Here is a 24,904-nt window from a genome sequence, read left to right as displayed (position 1 = left end):
CTTTTAAATTTTTATCAATTTCTCTTGGAGTTTTTGGTATAGAGTATTTTGTTCTTGGAGGAATGAGGATTGATAAAAGTAACGCAATGGAATTCCTGTGAGAGAGAAAGAAGACCGTAACTAATAAAGTTCATATTTGATCTACCAACCCTTATATTCTTTCGTATTTGTTTAGATTAAAAATCTAAATAAACCCAATAAGGAAGTTCTTATTTACTTAGAATGTTTCAATAAATAAAAAGTAAAAACCAATGCACCATTTGCCTTGTTCTAATTTTACAAGTACAGACTTGATTCAATCTTCAAAATTGATTTCGGCCCCAAAAAAAAATATATATATATATATATATATATATCTTGAATGTTGATTTACTTTCAAAATTAAGAAAATAATCTTTCTCTTTCATTTGTTCCCCTAATTATTTGGGTTTAAATTCGAGAAATTTCTTTCGTCCAAACAAATAATAATAATAATAATAGTAATAACAATAATAATAATAATTTTCAAGAAATTTAATATTTATTTATTTTGATTTTTTTTTTTGACGAATTATTTGTTTTGATTAAAAATCTATGAAAAAAAATTAGGCCATGGTAGATATGTAATTCCGAAAAAATATAATTAGAAATTAAATATGTCTCTTTATTTTGCTGTCCTTTTCTCAGTTTTAATTTAATTTTGACATGAAAAGTTATAAATCGTTTTTTTTTTTTTTTGGTGAATAAAGTTATAAATCATTATTTCTTTTGGAAATAAAGTTATAATTTAATTATAATTTTTAATCTTTGCTTTTAAATTCATAAAATTATCAACTTTATACCAAAAATGGAAAATTAAATTGAAATTTTATTTTTATAAGTGATCCACATGGTTTTAGAAAACCAAAAAAAAAAAAAAAAAAAAGAAAAAAAAAGAAGGGTAATAATCCACATGGCAAATCTTGTTATGCAAATGGAGTAGCACATCAACTCCATTACCGCACCGAATCCTTCTCTATCATTCTGGGCACCGAGGGCCAAAACAGTGAAACAGAGGACAAAGTCTCTCTCTCTCTCTCTTTCACTCGCTCGCTCGCTAACTCATTCACTCTCTTGCTCGCACGCAGCGAACCAGGTTCAGGTAAACTCTCCAAGTACTTCTTCTTCGTCGTTGTGGACTGAAATCTATATATTTGTATATATCTACATATTTTCTTCTTGTTCTAGTTGAAAGATTTAGCTTCTATGGTTTGCTAAAGTTAGAACTCAATACATATTAGCTGTATTCTCTAAAGTAAGTTTCAGAAATGAGATTTATTGGATAAAATTGAAACGAAATTGATCAGGCTAAATCTTTGTTTATTGAGATGCAGGAAGCGAAAAAAAATTTGGGATTTTTTTAATTTTTTTTTCCTTAAAAAAACCCCCGGGACACAATTCATGGTCTTGTATTCCAAAAAATGCATTAATGGTATTCGATTCCTGCTTGATTCATCAGTATCCTGTACACATTTCCATGCTTCCTGTGAAAATCGTTCAATACTTGCTCTTTCTTCTTCCAATTTGTCTTCTCCGCTTGGGTCTTTACATTATGAAGAGGAGGAAAAGTTGTCTGACCTTGATGTTGTGGTAGCCAAAGTTCGTCTTGGAAGCAGTGATTCTGAAGTTGTTAAGTGTCTTGTGGATGATCCACAATGCCAGAAGATTAAGGTGACACAAGACCTTGTTGATAGGTTGCTTCGTCGTTTTAAGGATGACTGGAAATCTGCATTGGGTGTTTTCAAATGGGCAGAGTCACGCTCTGGATTTAAACACACCCCAAATGCATATGATGTGCTACTAGACGTACTGGGAAAAATGAAGCAAATGGATAAAATGATGGGTATGTTGGGAGAAATGCACCGTGATAGTCATCCAATCACGCTTAACACTGTAGCTAAGGTTATGAGAAGGTTTGCTGGTGCTGGAAAATGGGAAGATGCAGTGAGGATGTTTGATGAAGTGGATGCTTATGGATTAGCGAAGAACACAGAAGCCATGAACTTGTTGCTTGACACCCTTTGTAAATCGAATAAGGTTGAGCAGGCCCGGGAAATATTCTTGGAGCTGAAACAGCACATTTCTCCAAATGCTCATACTTTTAACATTTTCATTCATGGTTGGTGCAAAGTTAATCGGGTTGATGAGGCACATTGGACAATTCAAGAGATGAAAGGACATGGTTGCCGCCCTTGTGTGATTAGCTACTCCACTATTGTCGAATTTTATTGCCGCAGGTACAACTTTGGTAAGGTCTATGAAATGCTTGATGAAATGCAAGCTCAAGGGTGCCCGCCAAATGTTGTCACTTTCACCACTATCATGTGTTTTTTGACTAAATCAGAGGAGTTTGAGGAAGCTTTACAGATAGCAGAGAGAATGAAATCAGTTGGATGCAGCCCCGATACACTTTTTTACAATGCTTTAATTCACGCGCTAGGTAGAGCTGGCCAAGTGCAGGAGGCTATTCAGGTTTTTGAAGTTGAGATGCCCATGTGCAGTGTGCCCCCTAACACATCAACCTACAATACAATGATTGCCATGTTTTGCCATCATGGTCAATCACGAAAGGCCTTGGATCTTCTCACAAAAATGGAAATTTCAGGGGTTTGTAAGCCCGATGTTCAGACATATTACCCATTACTCAAAGCATGCCTTAGATATGGCCAAGTAGACAGTTTGAGCAAATTATTGGATGACATGATCAGAAGACATCATCTTAGTCTTGATATATCAACCTATACACTTTTAATTCATGGGTTGTGTAGAGCAAATAAATGCGAGTGGGCTTACCATCTTTTTGAAGAGATGATTGGTCAAGATGTAAAACCCAGATATCAAACATGTCGTCTGCTCTTTGATGAGGTCAAAGAAAAGCATATGTATGATGCTGCAGATCGTATTGAATATGTCATGAAGAAATTGTAGATGTCTTAGGCCAACCTCCCAAGGTAATTTTTTGGCTTTGGGATAAAAAAAAAATATATATATATATATATATTCTTTACCTTAATATGGTTGCCATGTATCAAGTTTTAACTTAAGTATTGTTAAATGCCTAAACAGCTTACGATTTTGATCTAGGGTCTTTCTGTAAAACTGGATTTTCTAAGTATCTCTTGTAATCATATCTTGGAGGGTGACGTTTTGTCTCAGATTCAGAGCTTCTTCTATGGACCCCCAACATCTCTCAAACATAACATGTGCACCGTCGATATAAATTTAGTTTATTTATATACCAAACCGACCTATGGATCCGGACTGGTGATTGTGTACATGGTGGTCTCTTGGGCTGTTGGCTTATTAATCTACAGGTGAGTTCTAGGACTCTGGTAGGGATTCTTGCATTGGCTTTGTCATGCTTTGACCATCTGATACACATTTCAGGTGCAGCAACATCACGTGTATGTTTTGTGTTCTTAATCTAATAAAGATGGAGTATCAAATCTCGTGATCCAATGATGCTGGTGACAAATTAGATAAAACCAGGACTTGACTAGCTGGACCAAGAGAACCTCAATCCTGTCTCTATTACATTAACTATGACAAAGTTTTAGCCATGTGAGGGAGGGTCCACTTTTGTGATTGTTTCATCAGAATAACCTTTATGACACGTGGGTGACAATACCTCTTAATCATTTGCCTCCCTTTCTATTTCTTTCCTGAGCCTTAATATTATTTGTATTTGATTCCTGATTGTAAAGCTTTTTAGATATTGAAGATAGAAATTAGATTCTGTATAAGCAACTAACTCTTTCTTCTCCATAATGGAGAACCCACTTTTGTTGATTTAAGTCAAGTGTTCCCCATTATACCAAAATATTCTACCAAAATATTCTTTTTATATTATGATGAAACTGTTGAATAACACGGAGTTTTGCATCTGAAATTGTTTTCATTGGTAAAAGCTAAAGTGCGTTGCTTTTCAGAGACTTATTCATCAATGAATAAAGCATTGGTCTTCGGAATAAATTCAAAATATCACCATTGGTAAGTAGAAAATTTGTTGTTCAACAACATAGTCATTTCTGTGAAGCTGCCAGCTTAAAGTACAAATCTCACATCTAAAACCTAAAAAGCCTCAGCTGCTCGTATCTATAATTATCTTCAAAAGCCGGCCAATCTTGAGAGTTACTTTTATTGTTGAGAACAAAAACAAGGGATTGTAAATTAACGGAGAAAGCTACAAGGCCATTTTCAGAGACTATTCTTCCCCATGAGCTAATACCATTTTAGGTAATTTCGACAAACATTTTTTTGGGTCCTCCTAATTGATAATGACAACAATTTTGCATATCTTTGAAGTTTCATGCCAAACCAAAAGTTTGATTGGGTTATGTGGATGCAAAACAAAAGCAAATATCCAAAGATGCCGACCCTTGATACAAGAACTAAATTAATGAAAGACGAGGGTTTTCGTTTTGTTGTGTCCCTTGAATTTTACTTGCCAACTTCCTCTTCATTCACTGAACTAAACAACCCACTGTCTGTTTTTATTTTATTTTATTTATTTATTTATTTTTACCTTAATATACATTGTCTGTCCACAGTCGGCTCAAAACTAATAACATATACTAAGAAGCTGAACCATAACATGATAACATTTTTGGTTTTTTATTTGTATTTGGGTCTTCATTAATTGAATATTTGCTTTATGATTTTTGAGCCCACATCAAGTCTCTGTCGGTAATTGATCCACAAAAAGTCCTGTTCCTTGATTAGCTAATATTTTATTATTTTTTTCTCCATTTTTTACTTTTTCCATTTTCCTTCGGTTGGGTTACAAGCCTTTATGACTGAATTTGATGATTCCTTGTTATTGTTATGTTATGATGTGCCCATAGTTTTGCTCACCAAAAGATGAGAGAAACAAGCAGAGGGTTTTTGGCTCTTCCACCGTTTTAGGAGGCAAAAAGTGCAAAATGAAAATATACCAAGGGGGCATAGGAAAAACTCTCAACTAAAGATTACTTCATGCTAAAAAGCCCCTCAAGAATTGAAAAAATGCTTTTTGAACCCAACTGTCACTGTCCCTTTGTCTTTTGGACCTCTCTCATATGAAATAACCGTATCCATTAAAATTGGCACTAAATTGAATAGTTGCCTAGTTTCATCCGTCGTATCATAAAGTCAGGTTAAAATCTCACTACTTTTTCTCTGTTTTTACTGGGTTTTCACGGACTTGAAAAGAATCTCAATCTTTCTATGCTCCGTTCCTGACTTTATCTCCACCATATAATAATCCTCTCATTCCAAAAATCTAATAATAAATATTGGGTCATTTTCGTTTTTTGTTATCTATTGAATCAATATTGGTCTTTTTCCGCTCTATGGATCATACATTCTTCTTTCCTTTTCTAACTTTTTCTTGAAAAGCTAGGATTTTCCTCTTTGATTCATTTGGCGCCATACCCATACCTCTCCTTCCTTGCTCTTTCTTATCCTTCCCACTTCTACTTTCTCTTGAACTTTGCATACAGTTTCATGGGGTTTTTATCTACTTTTACATGTTTTCTCAACTGGGTTGGTCATTCCATCTCCTTTATGTAATTGCCAAGTGAGTTTTGTGGTTTACGGTCTCGTTCTGCTGTTTTTAGTTAAAGGAGCTTGCTTTTTTGGCTTGCTGATAATTTTTATGCCTGGATTCCAAGATTCCTCATCGTTTTAGCTTTTTTCCTTCACTTTCCCATCTCAGAGAATCAATTTGTTGGCTTTTCCCACTTAGCACTTTTCCTACTCAAAAGTCTCAAATTTTTGTTGAATTCTGTCTTTACTGGGTTCCTTTAAAAGTTGGTTTTGTTTGGTCATTTCCCCGAAAAAAATAAAAATAAAAAAAATGCCTCCATCTTACTTCCCTCTAAGGTGGGAGAGCACCGGAGACCAGTGGTGGTACGCTTCTCCTATTGACTGGGCAGCAGCCAATGGCCTCTGTGATCTGGTCAAGGAGCTTCTCTACCTTGACACCAACCTCCTCATCAAGCTCACCTCCCTTCGCAGGATTCGCCGCCTCGAAACCGTCTGGGACGACGAAGCACAGTTCGACGACGTCGCCAGATGCCGCTCTCTGGTTGCCAAGAACCTCCTTCTTGAATGTGAAACGAAGAGCGGTCACAACTCTCTCATAAGGGCTGGCTATGGCGGTTGGCTTCTCTACACAGCTGCCTCAGCTGGTGATATTGATTTTGTCAAAGCATTGATGGATAGAGACCCTCTTCTTATATATGGAGAAGGAGAGTATGGTGTCACTGATATATTCTATGCTGCAGCAAGGAGCAAGAACTATGAGGTTTTCCGGCTCCTGCTCGATTTTTCAATCTCCCCAAGGTGCGACCTTAGGAGCAGTGGAGGTGAATTGGAAGAGCAATTGGGTTATGTTACTTCAGAATTTAGGTGGGAGATGATGAACCGAGCAGCTCATGCTGCAGCTAGAGGAGGGAATTTGGAGATGTTGAAGGATCTTCTCGGCGATTGCTCTGATGTTTTGGCCTATAGGGATGCTCAGGGATCTACTGTCTTGCATTCAGCTTCAGGTCGAGGACAGGTTGAGGTGAGGCTCTTTTGTGTTATTTGCTCGCAAGTTTTTTAATACATATCAATTTGTGCATTCTAATTTCTAATTGTTGAAGAATGGTTCTTGGAGGTTCCTTGCTTGCAGTGATTTATTCTCTTCTGTTCCCTTTGATCCTGCACTTTCAACCCATTGGTTCAAGCCTACTGTCTGTTAGGAAGCCTCAGCTGCATTTGTCCAACACACAACAAACTTGACTAATTCTATTTTTCTTTCTTAATGTAAACTGTGGCCAGGCACCAGTAGTTCACATTCACCCTGTTTGGGAGCTTTCTGTTTGTTTGCTGAGATTTTCATACATTTATTTTCTAGAAACGTTAATGTTACAAACTTTAGCCTATCCATGGAATGGATGGAACATCAGGTCATAAAAATTTAATGCCCATTCTAGTGTTATGTAAATTGTGGCCCATTATAATTTTTCATCATTTTATTAATGGTTAATGCAGGTCGTGAAAAATCTTGTATCATTCTTGGATATCCTTACCTCTACAGACAACCAAGGGAATACAGCATTACATGTGGCTGCTTACAGGGGTTACTTACCGGTCGTGGAGGTCTTAATTTGCGAGTCTCCATCATTAGCAACTTTACCAAACAGTTATGGAGATACATTTTTACATATGGCAGTGGCTGGTTTTCGGACCCCTGGTTTTCGTAGAATGGACAGGCAGATTGAACTTATGAATCAATTGATATGTGGTAAGATTGTGGATATGCAGGACGTCATCAATTTTAGGAACAATGATGGAAGAACAGCTCTTCACTTGGCTGTAATTGAGAACATTCAATGTAATGTGGTAGAACTCCTTATGACTGTTCCATCAATTAACTTGAACATGCGTGATGCTAATGGCATGACTCCTCTAGATCTTCTCAAGCAACGGCCACAATCACCATCCTCCGAACTTTTAATCAAACAGTTGATTTCAGCTGGTGGGATCTCCAACAGTCAAGATCACAAGACAAGGACTGCCCTTGTTTCCCATTTGAGAATGCAGGGTATTGGAAGCAGTCCTGGAACTTCTTTCAGAATACCTGATGCAGAAATTTTCTTATACACCGGCATTGAGAATCCTTCTGATGCCAGTTATGATCAGGCAAGTGTTCAGTTCAGTACATGTTCAGGCGAACTGAGTCAATATGACTCCACAATTTCATTGAATAATAAGAAGCCGAGTTCTGTAAACTATGCTGCAAGAAACCTGAAGTTTCTTCTCCGGTGGCCTAGGAGAAAAGAGAAAAAAACTGCTAGAATGGAGCTGAGAGACAATGATTCTTTGGATTCTTTCAATATGTCTAGAGATTTGGAAGAAAATCATATCCCACTTAGGCAGATATATTCGAAATCTTCATCCCTTCCAAACAGCAAAAGGATATTTTCTGTTGGGAGTTATTTTCCAAGTCCATCGACGAGAATGAAGTATACTGCAGGACTAATGCAGGGTGTGATTAAAGCAAAGCCGCATTTTGCTGTTTCAGCTCAATCACCTCCAAGTCCTATGTCAGGATCCTCCATGTCTTCGCCTACTTTCGTTGGTAAGCAAAAGAGCTTCGATTACATTAATGGACCATCTTGCTCTTATGAGAAAGGATCACATATGAACTTGAAACAAAATTCCTTCAATAAGAAGGTGATGAACCAATATTTCTGTTTTGGTGCACAAGGACTGGCTGTGGAAAATCCAATTAGCTCCACACGGCCAAACCAGAATTATAGACATCTCAGTTCTCTAGTTGCTTGATCTGAAACTGCAAACAACTTGGGTTTATTTTTTGAATCCTAGAGAGTAGAAGTTTGTAGTCCATGTCAAAATGTTATAGATGCTTTATCTTTCATTTTGTACCTGTTGTTGTACATTTCCCACATTTTAGACCTCATCTTCCAACAAGTTTGTAAATTGCAGTCTTCCTGTTTTTTTCCTTTGGCTTATTCGCTGCTTTTTGTTCCTCTTTCTTCACTTCTTTTTATGCCAACTTTCGTGAATTGCAAGTGGCTTAAGAAATAATTGGCTTTACTGTGCTGAGTAAAAGGAGAGAATTCTCAATGCAAGAGAAAAGGGAAAATAAAAATAGTTTCATTAGTTTCGTTTAGTAATTTATTTTGCTTATTCAAATGTCATAACTAAAAAAGTTTCGTGAGTAATGGAGGAGCACCAATCTTTTTGGGGCCAAACCACCAGTTATGCCAGTATATGCCTCTCTAAAGGTTTTGTCATTTGAATGGAATGGAACATATAATAACAATAATAATAATTATTATTTATCTTCATTTGTATTTTGTTTTTTTTTCCTTTAGAAGACCTCATGATCGAAGGATATATCTTTACTTTCTCTAGCTATTCAAATGTCAACCCATATTTAATGATAATTTTCCTTCTTTTTTTTTTTTTTTTTTTTTTTTGGTTTTTCCTATTGGTTTGTTATTTTGATCCTAACAATTAACTAAAAAAGCTAGCTTTTGATGGTAAAAAAGTTTTTGACCAAAGTAGTGTTGAAATGGTTTTAATAGATAAACAAATTTTTTTTAAATTATTTATTATGATTATACACATCATACATCATATAGAAATTGATATAGTTATGATTATACACATCCAATAACATCAACCTTATTAATGTTTTCAGGCATACAGGTGTCTTGAGGGAGTAAATTTGCACCATATTTCTTTTTTTTTTTTAAACTATGAATCTTTTCTTCCATTTTTATACAAAGGTTTTAGATGATTCTCATGTTAGTTTTATTGTTAACATGGTAAGAGCAACGTATTGGTTTGGATCAAAGTCTTATTTCCTTTTGCGTATCTTGCGAGGTTGATGATGAATTTCGTCTGGGACCAGGTTGTTGTCACATTCTTAAATACTATGCGGGCCCAAATGGAGGCTTTTACCTTGCCTTTTTTTTTTTTTTTTTTTTCTTTTTTTTTTGGGGGGTTATTTTACAGTGCTAGGGCCCGTATGTGTGCCTTTGAATTTGAAGATATGTTTGGAAAGCCTCAATAGTTCAGGGATGTTATTGTCCGTTTGACATAATCAAAAATTGTATTTGAAGGTAAATTTTTTTGTTTTTGAGTTAAAAAATAATATTTAATAAAAATCAATAAATATTTATTGATAAAAAAATTATTTTTTAATATATTTTAAAAATGTTCAAATTTTATAGTTTTTTAGAAAAATTTTTATTTTTTTTTTAAATTTATATTAAAATTTTATGAACATTTAATACAATTTAATAAACATTTAATATTTTTTTTTATTTACAATCATATATTTATTAATTTTTGAATAAAAATTATTTTTTAAAAAGATCTATTATATAAAATTTTACAAACTAAAATTCAATTTCATCAGCTATATCAATAATCATTTATAATAATTTTTCTACTCTTATATCCCAAATTCATAATCTTGTAAATATGGATACAAGTGACACATTTATTAAGCCAATATTTTATATTTCACTAATCCAATATCGTTTGAGTTGTAATAATTTATTATATTTAAGATCTATTGCAAAAGAGTAAAAAAAAAAAAAAAAGAAAAAAAAAAGAAGGTTTAAGATTAATTTTCACCAATATTGACCTTATATTATCGCATATTAATTATGTAAAAACTTATGTAACCATCATATAACAATGCATGCGTGGTTATTGTATTTCCACGTGATAATCAAACCCCATGTTTATTTCGAAAATTAAAATTAAATATTATTTCGTAAAATTAAAATTAAATATTAATTGTGTCTATACCTAATTTTTATTAGTTACTACTAATGAACGGTTAAGCAGGGTGAAGTTACAGAAACGAAAGGTTCATTGATTCAACACGTTTATATACCATAATTTCATTCTGCAAAATGACCAATTATACCCTCTTGGGATCCAAAAAGCAGATTCCAACCCGAGCACTTATTGGGTACTCGAAAAACCTACCAGTTACAAATGTTACATAAATAACCCATAAATGGTTTTTAAAAATTCAGAATTTGGTTAACGAAGAGAAACGGAATCTTTGCCACCAAAAAAATAAAAATAAAAAAAGAAACAGAAACAGAATCTTAATCAGAAACAACTGCGTAGGACATTTTGTTATTTGCTAATTTTGGGCACTTTCTTTAACTGAATTGAATCTTATAATTACAGCCAGTTTGTAGCTGCTACAATTGTGGCTCTTAGCTCAATAGTGATTGTGAATCTCTGGGGAACAAAAGAGAAAAAAAAAATAACTTTTTTTGTCTCCCTCTAGTGCCTAAGAGTAAGAAAAAAAAAAAAAATGGGTCACAGTGAACAAGCAAAGAAAGATGCAGAAAAACAAAAGCAGATTGATGATTGGCTTCCAGTTACATCTTCAAGGAATGCCAAATGGTGGTACTCTGCTTTCCACAATGTCACTGCTATGGTTGGGGCTGGTGTTCTCAGCCTTCCTTATGCAATGTCTGAGTTGGGATGGTATATATGTTTTTATATCTCATTCTTGGTTATGGGGTTTTCATATTGTTCAGTAAAAATCATTTTGTGGGTGTCTTTTACTTTTACTTTTTAGGCTATGTTATCACGTTGGGAACAGAAAAAAAAAAAAAAAAAATCAACAAAATTTGTATCATAGTTTGCGCTCTTTGTATGTAAAAATATATTGTTCTTTTCTTTTTTTCTTTTTTTTTTTCCATGAAATCAAATCGTCTTATAAAAAGTAACAGAAATTAAAATTATGTACATGTAAATGCGATTTAGAACAATTATGAATCTTCATGTTTTCTGCTGAATTAAAGAAATGAATGTTTTCTTTCATGAATCATATATATATAGGGGTCCTGGTGTGGTTATTCTTCTCCTGTCATGGATCATAACCCTATACACACTATGGCAAATGGTGGAAATGCATGAAATGGTGCCTGGCAAGCGTTTTGACAGGTATCATGAATTGGGTCAGTATGCATTTGGAGAAAAGCTAGGGCTTTGGATTGTGGTCCCCCAACAGCTAGTGGTTGAAGTTGGTGTAAATATTGTGTACATGCTCACAGGAGGGAAATCCTTGAAGAAGTTCCATGACACAGTTTGCCCTTCTTGCAAATCCATTAAGACCACTTACTTCATTATGATTTTTGCTTCTGTACACTTTGTTCTTTCTCATCTCCCCAACTTCAACTCCATTACTGTTGTCTCACTTGCTGCAGCTGTCATGTCCTTGAGGTATGCTATCCTTACTATTAAATCCTATAACTTTCAAATTTTTGTAATCCGCTTACAAATAAGAATTACAAAAACATAATCATGGTTGTACATATTTGTATATGTTTCGTTATATTAAAATTTGGATGTAAGATTAAAATGTATCATGTTAAAAAAGACTAAAATATATCGTGTTAAAACGTATTTGTGTCTATTCGTGTCGTGTTATAAATTTTTGATAGTTTTAGATAATTTATTTATTTTATTTATTTTATTTTTTCATTTTTTTGGACTCTTGGATGTTTTATATGCAGCTACTCAACAATTGCCTGGGGTGCTTCAGTTCATAAAGGGGTTCAACCAAATGTGGACTATAGCTACAAGTCAAGCTCCACAGCCGATACGGTGTTTGACTTCTTTAGTGCTTTGGGTGATGTAGCTTTTGCATATGCTGGTCATAATGTAGTTTTGGAGATCCAAGCAACAATTCCTTCAACACCAGAAAAACCTTCCAAAGGACCTATGTGGATTGGTGTTGTTGTGGCTTACATTGTGGTGGCTCTCTGCTACTTCCCTGTTGCTTTGCTTGGCTATTGGACTTTTGGAAACAGTGTTAATGATAACATCTTAATCACACTTGAGAAACCCAGTTGGCTTATTGCAACAGCCAACATGTTTGTGGTTGTTCATGTTATTGGAAGCTACCAGGTTCGGTTATAATTTCCAATTGTACTTCTTATTTGGATTTGTGCTTATCTTTTTATCCCTGACAAAATCTGATTAATACCATATTATGGATTGTTGGGAAAAAAAAAAAAAAATGTATAGATATACGCCATGGCGGTGTTTGATATGATCGAATGTTTGTTGGTGAAGAAAATGCATTTCAAACCTTGTTTCAGGCTTCGATTTATTACCCGTACCTTGTATGTCGGTAGGCAATCTTCTTCTGTACCTCTCTCAATCCATCTCTCTTTCTATTAGCTTTTTAAGAATGATAATAGCACTTGTACATCATGGTAATTCAATCTGTGTTCCTTGATTGCAGGAATAACCATGTTCATAGCTATAGCTATTCCTTTCTTTGGTGGCCTTCTTGGATTCCTTGGAGGATTTGCTTTTGCTCCCACATCATACTTTGTAAGAAGGATTTTTCCTTCCCTTATTGACAAGCTCACAACGGCTTTGCATCGTTTTCCTTTATATTATTCACACACACACACACACACACACACACACACACACATATACCCACAAATAAATGTAATTATTTGCTAAATCAGCTCTTCTTTGCAGCTGCCCTGCATTATATGGCTTGCGATATATAAACCCAAAAGGTTTAGCCTATCTTGGTGTGTAAATTGGGTATGTCAAATTTCATTTTTCTCTTAATTGTCTCTAGTCATTTAACCCCCTGTGTATCAAGCTTAAGCTGATTTTTTTTTTTTTTTTTTCCCATCCACATCACAGTTATGCATTGTGCTTGGTATAGCTTTGATGATTCTGGCACCCATTGGAGCATTAAGAAGTATAATTTTGACAGCCAAAGACTACCGGTTCTTCTCATGAACCACTGCAAATAGCTTCACTCCGCTCTTGAAGTCGGATCAAATCAATGGTTTCTTCGCATTCTCATGGACTGTTGGCTGAGGAATCAGACTTGGTTTGTTAGTAAAAATTTCATGGAGTCCACAAGATTCCTCAATGGCTCTAAAAAAAGTTGGCCCTGTTCTAGTGCTATGGGAGAGGAATTAGAAAGCCATATGTTTATTCGAATACTTTGATTTGTTGTAATTGTAATTAGATGCTAATCTTTAGTTTGAGAAAGCTTGGTATGCTTGTATTGTCATTCATATAAGGGAAGGACAAACACCACTATGAAAACTACAGATTTGAAATGCAAGTTTATGTTATATTTATTGTGCTTGTTTGATTTATATTGGTTTGATATTATATATATATATATATATATATATATATTTTTACTTAGATGTAATGGAAATATAAAAAATAAATAAATAAATCCCACAAGTTCTTAATTTATGCAATTTTAAAAATGTACTTCGATTGTTTTGACGGAGACTTTTAAATGTCATCGAAGTGTTTAAAATGGAGTGAAATCAAATAATGTTACAAATTTATAACAATAATCAGATTGATGTGTGTTGTATAAAAATAGGTGGCGGTGTATTCAGAATCAAAGACAGCTAAGTGGGCTAGATGCAGGTGAGAATCAAATCCTCGGATACGGTTTTAACCGAGGGATTGCGGAGTGGCGATCCGAAGAGAAGGGCATTATAGGAATTGAACAAAAAGGAAAATAAATAAATAAATAAATATATAAATTACAAGCACTTTTAATACTCGCAGGGAGGGAGGAAAACTTCCCGCCATTTCTCTGCAATTCCCCAAAAGTGGAAGCTGCTCTGAAACCCTAGAGAGCGCCATGGAAGAGGAAATCAAAGAAAAATTCCAAGAGGTCGGCTTCACTCTCGAAGACGAAGAAGAAATTCTCAAGAAATGTAAGATTTATTCGTTTGGTTCTGAATTTCGTATCGTAATTTCATCATAGGCCGAGAATATTGATGCCGCAATCTAAAATCTCCTCTTTCTAGGTCTTACTTTCTGCATCAATTACAATCTGAAGCCCTCGGATATTGTTTCAAGCTGGGAGGTTTACTATCTCAACAGGTTTAGTACTATCCCTCATTTAGGTTAATATGTATGATATTTATGTAATTCACTGTTTGTTTACTGAGAAAAACTGAGGATATTCTATACTTTACTTTTTTCCATTTTTTCGATCAAATTATTAAAAATAAAAATAAAAAAATAAAAAAGGAGCATTTAGTAGTTTCATACCAATGGGAAAATTTTGATTTTGGGGGCTATAGATGATGGAAAATTTGTCATTTTCAAATTCCCAGTTTGTCTTATATTCTGATTAATTTGATCAGAGTCAGATTTTTGCAAATAAGTATATTTCTTTCTTTCCTTGTAAAAATAAAAAACTTCAAGAAAGCTAAAGAATAAGTAAATTATGCAAATTCCAAGCTTTTATTTTATCTATTTTGTGGTGTGCTTATGTGACAGGCGCTTGGATGAACCAACAGTAAAAAATGCAGAAATGGATGGGTTTCTACTTCACCTACAAAATGAGAAGAAAGAAGCCATAATTGAGGAGGAAACAGGATTGCATATATACTCGATTAATGATGTCGACATGTAAGCTCCATTAGTATTTTTCGTTTTTTCCCTCGAGTTATGTCAGTAATCTGTCTTTTTTTTCTTTTTTCATTTTTTTTTTTTTTTTTGGGGGGGTGAATGTCTGTTTTGTAACTTGTTCATTGCATTGCAAGTATAATTATGCACATGCCATTGCATTAATAATTTGTAAGTTTGGATTTTGAATGTGCCACATGTTTAATTGGAGTATGAAGGTAGGAACTTGGCATGGTTTCACATGGTTAGAGTAATTGATGTCACTGGAAGATTCTATGCACTAAGAAGACCATCTAATTATCTGGTTTAGCTTGGTAGTTCATATTATATCGGTGTACTTGATGACAATGGATGCTATATTTGGTTGGAGTCTTTTGTGGTTGTGATGATGTGAATGAGCTAAAACAATCCTATTGTTGAATATCATCAGTTTTGCTTCTGGGTTACAATGATTTTTAATATTCTTAATGTGGATAATTGATGACGAACCTTGTGTAGGATTTTGAATGACGAAGATGGAGATATAAAAGAAGGTATTCTTGGCACTCCAACACACAAGGCTCAAAACTCAGAGCCATTTGATTCCACACCCCAAACAAATGGAATTCATTCTTCTGGAAAACCATCAAAACTTATTACACCCTTTGGGCAACGAACTAATAAGTTTGTGGTGAAATATAGCATCAATGACGTGTCGAATACAGAGAATGGAAGGGAGGAACCTGATCATGAGAATCATGAAGATGACATTATCAGGAAGGTACAACCTGGCAGAAGGTGCTCTTTGACAGTCCATGGTTCAAAACCTGAAACAGGTTGTAGGTTCATGTATGACAGGATTGAAGATAGGGTATGTGAAAATTATTATAGCATCATATGATTATTGTTAATTGACCATTTATATAAAATGCACTGACGCCAGTTTTTGGTAATTTAGTTTAATGCTCTTGAAAACCGAATCAGAAAGCATACAACTACACTTGTTTCATCCGGCCTGTACGAAGAACCAGTGGACCCTACAGTTTCTTCACAGGTAATTACTATATTTTCTCTTCATTAGTTGCTCTTTAGTAATCTCAAAATTTATGAGAAGATTTTCTGGTATTTTCATCTCCTGATTTTTACTTGAGACTTCTTGTGAACTCTGCTTGCCACTCAATGGCCAAATATTTTACATGTCTGTTTCATGTGACCATATGAGTTTACACCTTAATACAGCTATAATTCTAAACATTTGAAGAAATCTACTGTTTCAGAAGAGCATAGTTACCGTAGGCATGATATGTTGTGATGGTGAAGGCCATTTGAATGAGAAGTCTACCATGCTTCAAAGCAGGTAAAATCTTCTATTTATTCCTTCTACTATTTATAAACATCGTATATAGAACATGAGCATTGATGAGCACATATTCACCTGATTTGTCAAACAACATGCCAATACCTTACGAGTTTAATGTACATGACTAGAATGTCAGTCCTAAAGCCTTCCAAGAGGCTCTACTAAGTTTATGTTCAATGCCTATATCTAAGTCAGTGTACTGGTTCCTACATTGCTGCAGCATGTAAGTAATCTTTGCTTCTCTATATATTGGGTTTTTATTTTCTAATATCTACAGTGTTGAGCATTCTGGTGGCCAACGTGTTCGTCTAGAGTTACAAAATTTGAGCCAATATTCAATCTTTCCAGGCCAGGTGGGAAACATGAAATGCATTCAAAATGTTGAAGTTCTCTGTCAAGTCTGAAAGCTAACCTGGAACTGCAGATTGTAGGTATTGAAGGGCACAATCCTAGTGGGCACTGCTTGGTTGCTTCTAAAATTGTAGATTCTATCCCACTATCATCGAGCAATGACTTGAATTTGCATCCATCAAAAAAGCAAGCTTTGAGTGAAGAGATTCAATCAACTGATTCATCTGGCAGGCAGGCAGAGCTATCAGTGGTACATAATCTTCTATTCTATGTTATTTATTGAATTGCACATGGCTGATATAAAATAAAATAAAGAAAGAAAGAACGAAAACATTTCAATGGATATATAAGGTGTGAATTGCTAAAACTTCAGATTAAGATACTAATACAATTCTTTTTTTACATTAAATAGATCATAGCATCAGGTCCTTTTACCACAACGGACAATTTATTGTTTGAGCCTCTGGTTGAGTTGCTATCATATGCAAATAGAAAGCTGCCTCAATTGCTTATATTGGTAGGTACCTACTGTTCTTTCAAATTAACATCTGTTTAAAGAAACTCTAGTGCATGGATCTAGGTGAGTTTCCATATTGTTAACAAATTGCATTTTTGTCAGCTTGGACCGTTTGTTGATTCCGAACATCCTGAGATTAAGAGAGGAACTGTTGACCAGAGCTTTGATGAAATTTTTCACCAAGAAATTATAAGAAGGGTATATTTATAAGTGGTGTAAATGTGCTATTGGAAAAAAGCTATCTTCCTTTCCTTTATCCTGCTCTCTTTATCTTTTCCAGTTGCAAGACTATGTAGAATACATAGGTTCTCATGCACGTGTGATTCTTGTACCATCCATACGAGATGCAAACCATGATTTTGTTTTCCCTCAGGTAATATAGTTGATGAATCAAATAAATACAGTTTCAATATCTGCTCAAATTTAGTTAAGAGAAGATTTAATGTAAGATTTTTTGGTTGTGCAGCCTGCCTTTGATATTCATCCACCCGATCTTAAACATCAGGTACATGATATTGTGGGTTTAAGGAGTTTGGATTCCTTCTAGAGGGCACTTCAATTATTTTCATTAGTTGCATTCATGCCTGCTAATAATTTTCTTTCTTGTCCTTCAGATAACCAGTCTCACAAATCCAGGGATATTTGAGGCAAATCAGGTAAGGATTCTAGATGGTTCCAATTAAAATTACCTTACATAAGTGAAACATGTAGAAACACTGATGGGCAGTAGTGGAGAGAGATCATAATTCATTAAGTTTCATATGTAACGATGGAACCTTTAGCTCCATTAATTGAGATGACAAAATTATTTTTTACGTTTCATATTACAATTCTTTGCATAAAATTGGTTCTATTCATAAGAATTAGCATGCAGTCATGCAAGGCACCTGAGCATGTGATGAAAATTCTTGGGTTTCAGGTCAAGATTGGTTGTTGCTCTGTGGATATTCTCAAACATCTAAGCGGGGAGGAGATCTCACGTAATCCAAAGGATGGAGCACCCATCGATCGCATGGGTAGACTTGCAAAGCATATACTCGGTCAGCGCAGGCATGTTAAACTAATAACTCTTTTCGAAATCCGTCAAATGTGTTGGACACTTTTGACTGATCAGAGTCACTAGTCTGGCTAATTGTTATCTTTAAAAAAAATTTGTACAGCTTTTATCCCTTATATCCACCAGCGGAAGGCATTCCATTGGACTTTTCGCTTGCTTCAGAGGCTCTTGAGATCTCTTTGATTCCAGATATTCTCATCCTACCTTCCGACATGAAGTACTTTGTTAAGGTAAATGGTTATGCCAAAGTGTCAACAGTTTTTGAATGGCCTGATACACATCTTTTATACTTCAACTCCTAGTGAAAAATCTAAGCCAGGAGGACTTTATTGAACTAGTTCGTCATACTTTGGTACAGATACTTCCCCTCAGTGGAAGAGGTGAAGGAAAAGAAGAAGAAGAGCAAGTAAAGTGCGTTTGTGTGAATCCAGGAAGATTGGCCAAGGGAGAAGGAGGGGGTACGTTTGTAGAGCTCAACTATGGCAAGTCTGACACTATCAATGCTTCAATCATAGGCATATAATTCAACGGTCTGAAATATGCCAAGCCCTCAAGATGGACCAATAACACAAGAATTCAGGTATATTACCAAAAAGAAAAGCACAAGAATTCAGGAAGAGAAGGGGTACTAAACTAAGATTTATTGGATATGATTAAACACAAGAATTCAGGTATATTACCAAAAAGAAAAGCACAAGAATTCAGGAAGAGAAGGGGTACTAAGCTAAGATTTATTGGATATGATTAACCACCTAATCCAAAGGCTCCAACAATAGACTCGATGGTTTCGGTTCTGTTCAAAAGCCACTCCAGCTATGTAACATTAATTATAGATTTATGAATGATCAATTAAATGCTTGTAGATTTTTTTTTTTTTTTTCAGATTTATGAATGATCAATTATATGCTTGTAGATCTTTTATTTTATTTTTTTTCATTTTTTAAAAACTTTCAGTTGATTTGTGTTTTGTAAATCATTATTGCACCCGCAAAGCCTGTCTTTTTGGCTACCTTTTGCTGCCACAAATATCATAAATGCTTGTAGTAGAAGTAGTTAAGTGTATACAGATTAACGTCGCATCTTGCAAAAAGTTCATATTTTTACATAATTATCATAGAAAAAAGTTGAACGAACAATTTAAAAAAGAAAAAAAATTCTTATTTTCCTATCTCACCTTCTTCTGCGCCCTGTAACCTCTCTCTCTCTTCCAATCAACCCAATGATCCAGGACCCATGCTATGCTAACCAATATAGCAGTTCCAATCACAACCATCCAAGAAATCCATGCCCACCTCGGAATCACGGCATCAGCTGCCCCACTTACATAAAAAACCCCCATTTTAAAAACAAAAGCAGGTCCAATAATTCCTCTGAAAACACTATAAAAAGCATAGAAACGAGGAGTCAAAAATTCATGTAATTTTGCAGCCAAAGGGTCATCAGCCTTTCGAAAAGAAGAAAGACTCCAGACATTCTGACAGCAACTGGTGACCTCGGCAAGAACAAGAAGTACAAGGAGAGCAAAACCACCATGGCGAACCACATAACGACAAGTCACAAATACATAGAGTGTTGCTAAATGGTGTAATATAAAGAGGATATCATTAGGGAAGAAAACCATGTAGTGGAACAGGTCGACTAAGAAGTAGGCTAAGCTGTATTCAAGCACAACGTTTTGAAGTGTGGTATTTGGAGAATCAAAAGTAGGTGGTGTTTGAGTATGAGTTAGTCCATAGATGGCTAATATAACAGCTGGAGTTCCATGAGCTAGAGAGATTAAGCAGCTTGAAGCTTCTGCTTGATGTTTCGGACCCCAGTTCTTAAAAACCCCAAAATATGCAAAAAGATAAAGCAAGAAAAACAGAAAGAAGAATGTAGGTAAGCTTGGGGTGAAAAGAATTTGGGTCTCCATGAGAAACTAAACCAAAGGAAGTACCAAGAGATAGAGAAAGAAGAAGCAAGGTTAAGAATTCGTTAAACTTTGGGACCATGCATGGGAACTAGGGTTGAGAGAGAGAGAGAGAGAGAGAGATAAGAAGGTATTGAATTGAAGGTCCACAGCTTTTGATGCTTACGAGAGATTTTAGTGAAAAGTGAGGAAATTGTGAGAGAAATATTTGAGGAAGAGACAGATTAAAAAAAAAAAAAAAGAAAAAAAGAAAAGAAAAAAGAAAACAGCAAACAGAAAACCAGGGCCACGTGATATTAAATATTTTGAATCAATTGCCGTCAATCATAAAATCATGATGTAGTGGTCTGACGTGAACTTTTGATTAATGCTAGTAGCAGTTCAAATTTCCTGTTTGAAGGCACTTAGAAAGGTTTTAGGAGATTAGAACTTTGCGGGAATAGCTTGAGAATTTAAGATAAGCCTTAAAGCATTAAAATAAAATAAAATAAAATAATGAAAAAAATAAAAAAGAGCGAGAAAGAAAGAATTTAAGATGAGCCAGAATATATGCCTCCACTATTTAAAGTGGATATTCGGATCTTCTCTCTATTTCGTGGATCTTATAAATTTATGCTTGCAAGGGACGAATGTTTTTACGTAACTTTAATTCAATGGTCGTTTGTTACCTAAATCTAAAGCTTTAAGGATCAGGCAACTGAAAAAAAGTTAAAAAGGTTCCGTAAACGGAAAAAATCAAAAAATAAAAATAAAATAAGAAAAATAAAGATAAAGAAAACCAAAAAGAGAATTAAAAAAAAAAGCTTGCCGAAATAGAACCAAAAGATAAATTGCAAAACGGCAACAATTGGACGGTGCACAACCTTAAATAGTAAATAATTTTGTAAACTAGATGGTATATATAACATTACAGTTTATTATTTCCTGATCACACTATGTTTAGGAAAATTAATTAGTAATAATTATCAGAGGACCTAAAAGTGGAAATTGAACTGGGGAGTCCATAGTAGTTGTACCTGCCTAGATTTTTCTAGAAGTAGGCCAAATATTAAAAGGAATACTGAAAAAGTTGCAACTTACAGCACGGGTTTTTTCAGGCTTTCTTTTTCTCTGTAAATTCACGAGATACAGAGACCTCTTTTGAGTCCCTATAGTCCATGAATGACCAAATTCAGTATCAATGCTAAAATTTACGTAAAACTACGTTTCCATGCTACTTAAGCACACAGCAAAAGTAAAATTTTACACCACTTGCGTTTAATTTTGTTAACAAAAGCAAAACTGAATTTATTATTATTCTGACCACCTTTAAAACCCAAAAAAAAAGGTCCTAACATAAGCTCCACCATAATTTGTCATACCCCAAATTGAAATTTGCGGTTCCATTGCCACAATTCTGTGTTCACAACGTGTAGAGGCTGCTTGCAAAAGCTTAATCAGTCAGGGAGGATTCGCGGCCTGGTCTACATCACCATCCCTCCATCAATGGTTAATACCTGCAAGAAAGGAGAGTTTGGTCTTAGACGGAAAATTGGTGGACAGATTTGTGTGGTCAATTGAAAATTAATGACAGACTAGGTGACCTACGAAACCAACTTGACTTTTAGAGAAGCCTTGACTTGGGTAAGTGCTAAAAAGTAAGAAAATAGTGTTAACAGGATTATGAAAACCTGTCCAGTTATGTAACTAGCAGCAGGATTAAGAGCCAAAAATTCCACCAGTCCAGCAACTTCTTCTGGTTGACCATACCTTCCTGAACTTGCAGACAAAGTTATCATAGTTATTAAAATATTTCAATAACAATATTTACATATTGTCAAAACCACTTGCACTCGAAGCACTATTTGAAACAAAAAAATTTGACCTAGTTATGAATAAACTATTATGATTTTTTAATGATGCATCCATATAAAGCTTCTGCCTCACCTAAGGGGATGGTTTCCAAAATTTTCTTCTCAGTATCTTCTCCGAGCTTAGCAGTCATGTCAGAGGCAATGAACCCAGGGGCAATAGCATTAACCTGAGAAAAAATTAATTTTTCCGCTTTCTTTCCATCAACTAACACTAGGAAAATATTTGTATGTACCATGTCTCTCATTCCTTGATAGAAAGTAAAATATTGGAAAGCTCACATTGATGTTTCTGCTAGAATACTCCTTTGCAACAGCCTTTGTGAAGCCAATTACTCCTGCTTTTGCAGCACTATAATTGGCTTGCCCAACATTGCCAACAAGACCAACAACTGATGCTATATTGATTATCCTTCCCTGCAGAATCATCACTTTGTCCAATGTAAGAAATCCGCTGAAAAATGAATTGAAATTGCAACAAAAATACAAAGACCAGACCAACTAGCAATTTAAAACTCAGTCACTAAGATCCGAGTACTTTCTAAGCATCAAAACAAGGGAAAGTATAGGACAATATGTGAAAAATTGGCAAAGAGACTATATGACTAACATGCAAATAGAAGATAGCAATACCATCATATATACTAAACAACCCAACTGAATGGAAATAGTTTTGAAGCTAATTTACCAAAAAACAGGAAAAAAAAGATTTCTTTACCTTTTTCTTCTTCATCATAATCTTGGCTGCGGCCTGTGAAGAGTAATCTAATCTCAGTTCCGCATAGAATTTAAGCTTGCATTACAGAGAAAAGACAAGTTCTAAAAATACGCACCTGTGTACAGAGATAGACACCTGTAAGGTTTAAATCAATAACATCCTGCCACTGGGATTTCTTCATTCTCATTAACAAGCCATCTCTAGTGATTCCTGGAGCCATGGAAATAAGTTAGGAGAGGCTATTCAAAAGTAAAATCAACAAAACAAGAGGTAAAGCTTTCAATAAACCTGCATTATTTATCAAAACATCCACAGTTCCCCAAGCATCAACTGCCTGCAGCAGAAATTCATAAAACACATGACAACTGACGCATGATGTCAAACTATCTCAGTTATGAAGGGAACAATTGCTCACAGTTTTGATCATTGATTCAACATCAGCTTCTTTTGATACATCTCCCCCAAAAGTAAGAGCTTGTCCACCAGATGCCTCAATCTGTAAGAGTTAAATCAAATAACTTATCTTTAGTTCAAAAATGCCTTTTAGCACAGAGAAGCTACAATGGATAATTTAGATAAAATAAACTATGTACTAATATCAGAATGAGTAAGTCTTCCACCGTTCAATTTGGTTTATGTTCGGTATGAAATATTGGGGAAAAAATGTTAAAACACTCGGAAAGGATTAATGACCATTTCATCAGTGGCTGTAGCTAGCAATGTGGGAACAAAATCAAACGTCTACATTTTAAATTCAACTAAATGCTTATTTCATAATTTGACAAGTTGGTTTGCATCTGAGAAATGAAGACAAGGAAAACCTCAAAGAAAATAAGACTTCACATGCTCACAAGACTAACATGGTTATGCAGCCAACTTTTACCCAAATGAAAAATAAGGAGCAAGTTGTGAACCTCAAATTCATAATATATACTATAAATTTAAGACACTGAAATGAGGACACATATCTGTAGGAGGACCCGCATATGTAAAATCGTTTACCTCTTTGGAAACTTCCTCAGCCTCTTTTGAAGATCTAGCATAATTAACCAGGACCTGTAAATAGCAGATCAAAAGCACAACAATCATCAACAGGAAAATAACAGGGAATTTGTATATATTGCATTGCAATCATGATCAACATTCATATATAGAAAGTATCATATAGTATGAGGATCAGATTGTTTACAAGAAATGGTCTAAGTTCCTAAAACGAACAATAAAGCTGAACAGTGAGCAGGGGAAGTCGACAACCTTACAACCTGCATTGCCCAATGCGAGTGCAGTAGCTCTCCCAATTCCTCTAGAAGCTCCGGTCACAATCACCACCGGAGCCTCCACATTTTGGGCTGCACCTGAGCTTGCTTGTTCCAGTGTGGCAACCTGAGCTCTTACAACGCCTGCATGTGCCATTGAACATCAATGAGATATCTATTCAGCTACTCACACGAATAACCCTAAATTACACAGATTTTGTTAATTTTCTTTCTTTCCCAAAGACAATGCGGATTAACCTCAATACCAACTTTAATTACCTTTTGGGATTGAACACCAAAAATTTTTTTCACATTCAAATTCAAAATTTGAGCTCGAAATTTGAGATATAAAGCCACAACATAGAGAAAAGCAGAAAGAAAAAGGAAACTAAGAAAATGGATTACCAGAAGAAGAAAGAGAGCTCTTCGATCTGCAATGGAGGCCGATGCAGGGCCGGAGGTGAGAAGATCCATCTCCACCGCGAACGGGACACCATTGGCTGAAATTACTTATTCTCCTATTGTTAGAACCTCGGAAACTCTCGGGAATCCCGGAGGGTTTGAAAGCGACGGCGTTGGATCCGGCAATGGAAGCCATGGAAGCTCCGGAGAGAAGTCTCCGAACAAAGAAACGCGAACCAGTGGAGAAGTGCGAAGCGAGAAATGAAGCCAGAAATGAAAGCAAGATGCTCTTTTACTTTTAGAAAACAAAATTTAGAGAACAAAGAAAACGTTTTTTCGTTGATTTTATGTGTTGCGATGGCTTTGGAACCTCCGTAGAGTGGCGATGGAAACCAGGTGTTGTTTCGTTGTGAATTTCATGCGCCAGTGAGGCGCATTTTTTGTACTTTTGGGTGGAGTAAATTGACGCATAGGTACTCTGAGTTTATTGTTAATTACCATGCAGCCATTGAGTTTATGAACTCCATAA

At 35.1% G+C, this 24,904-nt stretch overlaps 6 protein-coding genes across 8 annotated transcripts; 4 read left to right on the top strand and 2 right to left on the bottom strand.

Annotated features, from left to right (window-relative positions):
- Positions 1-937: 937 nt before the first annotated feature.
- On the top strand, positions 938-3,838 carry LOC107428344 (pentatricopeptide repeat-containing protein At3g04130, mitochondrial). 3 transcript variants are annotated; one of them, XM_016038864.4, is made up of 4 exons: positions 938-1,120; positions 1,353-2,969; positions 3,175-3,332; positions 3,406-3,838. In XM_016038864.4, exon 2 carries the CDS (start codon positions 1,420-1,422, stop codon positions 2,944-2,946), a length of 1,527 nt encoding a protein of 508 aa, XP_015894350.1. In that variant the 5' UTR covers positions 938-1,120; positions 1,353-1,419; the 3' UTR covers positions 2,947-2,969; positions 3,175-3,332; positions 3,406-3,838. The 3 variants fall into 3 exon arrangements, with proteins under 3 accessions (XP_015894350.1, XP_015894349.1, XP_048318262.1); XM_016038863.4 differs by having other exon boundaries at positions 3,103-3,332; XM_048462305.2 differs by lacking the exon at positions 938-1,120 and having other exon boundaries at positions 1,140-2,969; positions 3,103-3,332.
- Positions 3,839-5,151: 1,313 nt separating this feature from the next.
- LOC107428379 (uncharacterized) lies at positions 5,152-8,519 on the top strand. The gene is made up of 2 exons (XM_016038910.4): positions 5,152-6,565; positions 7,036-8,519. Exons 1-2 carry the CDS (start codon positions 5,855-5,857, stop codon positions 8,329-8,331), a joined length of 2,007 nt encoding a protein of 668 aa, XP_015894396.1. The 5' UTR covers positions 5,152-5,854; the 3' UTR covers positions 8,332-8,519.
- A 2,161-nt stretch (positions 8,520-10,680) lies between these two features.
- LOC107428363 (lysine histidine transporter-like 2) lies at positions 10,681-13,643 on the top strand. The gene is made up of 7 exons (XM_016038886.4): positions 10,681-11,034; positions 11,392-11,775; positions 12,069-12,462; positions 12,583-12,688; positions 12,803-12,894; positions 13,051-13,119; positions 13,225-13,643. The coding sequence occupies exons 1-7, from the start codon at positions 10,859-10,861 to the stop codon at positions 13,321-13,323; spliced, it is 1,320 nt and encodes a 439-aa protein (XP_015894372.1). The 5' UTR covers positions 10,681-10,858; the 3' UTR covers positions 13,324-13,643.
- Positions 13,644-14,107: 464 nt separating this feature from the next.
- LOC107428341 (uncharacterized) lies at positions 14,108-19,249 on the top strand. The gene is made up of 16 exons (XM_048462520.2): positions 14,108-14,276; positions 14,370-14,445; positions 14,848-14,979; positions 15,475-15,826; positions 15,914-16,009; positions 16,233-16,312; positions 16,593-16,668; positions 16,740-16,916; positions 17,079-17,183; positions 17,286-17,381; positions 17,464-17,556; positions 17,650-17,688; positions 17,798-17,839; positions 18,103-18,233; positions 18,344-18,470; positions 18,599-19,249. Exons 1-16 carry the CDS (start codon positions 14,201-14,203, stop codon positions 18,761-18,763), a joined length of 1,863 nt encoding a protein of 620 aa, XP_048318477.1. The 5' UTR covers positions 14,108-14,200; the 3' UTR covers positions 18,764-19,249.
- Positions 19,250-19,266: 17 nt separating this feature from the next.
- LOC125418601 (TLC domain-containing protein At5g14285-like) lies at positions 19,267-20,556 on the bottom strand. Its single transcript, XM_048462521.2, has one exon. The coding sequence runs from the start codon at positions 20,150-20,152 to the stop codon at positions 19,406-19,408; it is 747 nt and encodes a 248-aa protein (XP_048318478.2). The 5' UTR covers positions 20,153-20,556; the 3' UTR covers positions 19,267-19,405.
- A 782-nt stretch (positions 20,557-21,338) lies between these two features.
- On the bottom strand, positions 21,339-24,792 carry LOC107428383 (3-oxoacyl-[acyl-carrier-protein] reductase 4). Its single transcript, XM_016038916.3, has 11 exons — positions 24,379-24,792; positions 23,972-24,117; positions 23,720-23,773; positions 23,133-23,213; positions 23,006-23,051; positions 22,833-22,927; positions 22,718-22,750; positions 22,282-22,416; positions 22,076-22,169; positions 21,820-21,902; positions 21,339-21,645 (listed from the first exon to the last, which is right to left on the bottom strand). Exons 1-11 carry the CDS (start codon positions 24,569-24,571, stop codon positions 21,613-21,615), a joined length of 993 nt encoding a protein of 330 aa, XP_015894402.1. The 5' UTR covers positions 24,572-24,792; the 3' UTR covers positions 21,339-21,612.
- Positions 24,793-24,904: the final 112 nt, after the last annotated feature.

Source organism: Ziziphus jujuba, chromosome 12 (genome assembly GCF_031755915.1).
Source record: "Ziziphus jujuba cultivar Dongzao chromosome 12, ASM3175591v1".
Taxonomy (NCBI): domain Eukaryota; kingdom Viridiplantae; phylum Streptophyta; class Magnoliopsida; order Rosales; family Rhamnaceae; genus Ziziphus; species Ziziphus jujuba.
Note: the sequence above shows the minus strand (reverse complement) of the source record. Positions and strands in the feature narration are given on the sequence as shown.

Excerpts from the sequence above, each read along its gene's own strand:
- LOC107428383 (XM_016038916.3), bottom strand. The coding sequence starts at position 24,571 with ATGGCTTCCATTGCCGGATCCAACGCCGTCGCTTTCAAACCCTCCGGG. Across the intron at positions 22,170-22,281 it reads ATTCTAGCAGAAACATCAAT|GTTAATGCTATTGCCCCTGG; the intron begins GTGAGCTTTCCA and ends ATTTTTTCTCAG. Across the intron at positions 21,903-22,075 it reads TTTGGAAACCATCCCCTTAG|GAAGGTATGGTCAACCAGAA; the intron begins GTGAGGCAGAAG and ends CTGCAAGTTCAG.
- LOC107428379 (XM_016038910.4), top strand. The coding sequence starts at position 5,855 with ATGCCTCCATCTTACTTCCCTCTAAGGTGGGAGAGCACCGGAGACCAG. Across the intron at positions 6,566-7,035 it reads CAGGTCGAGGACAGGTTGAG|GTCGTGAAAAATCTTGTATC; the intron begins GTGAGGCTCTTT and ends TGGTTAATGCAG.
- LOC107428344 (XM_016038864.4), top strand. The coding sequence starts at position 1,420 with ATGGTCTTGTATTCCAAAAAATGCATTAATGGTATTCGATTCCTGCTT.
- LOC107428363 (XM_016038886.4), top strand. The coding sequence starts at position 10,859 with ATGGGTCACAGTGAACAAGCAAAGAAAGATGCAGAAAAACAAAAGCAG. Across the intron at positions 12,463-12,582 it reads ATGTTATTGGAAGCTACCAG|ATATACGCCATGGCGGTGTT; the intron begins GTTCGGTTATAA and ends AAAAATGTATAG. Across the intron at positions 12,689-12,802 it reads TACCCGTACCTTGTATGTCG|GAATAACCATGTTCATAGCT; the intron begins GTAGGCAATCTT and ends CCTTGATTGCAG.
- LOC107428341 (XM_048462520.2), top strand. The coding sequence starts at position 14,201 with ATGGAAGAGGAAATCAAAGAAAAATTCCAAGAGGTCGGCTTCACTCTC. Across the intron at positions 17,382-17,463 it reads ACCAAGAAATTATAAGAAGG|TTGCAAGACTATGTAGAATA; the intron begins GTATATTTATAA and ends TATCTTTTCCAG. Across the intron at positions 17,840-18,102 it reads GGATATTTGAGGCAAATCAG|GTCAAGATTGGTTGTTGCTC; the intron begins GTAAGGATTCTA and ends CTTGGGTTTCAG.
- LOC125418601 (XM_048462521.2), bottom strand. The coding sequence starts at position 20,152 with ATGGAGACCCAAATTCTTTTCACCCCAAGCTTACCTACATTCTTCTTT.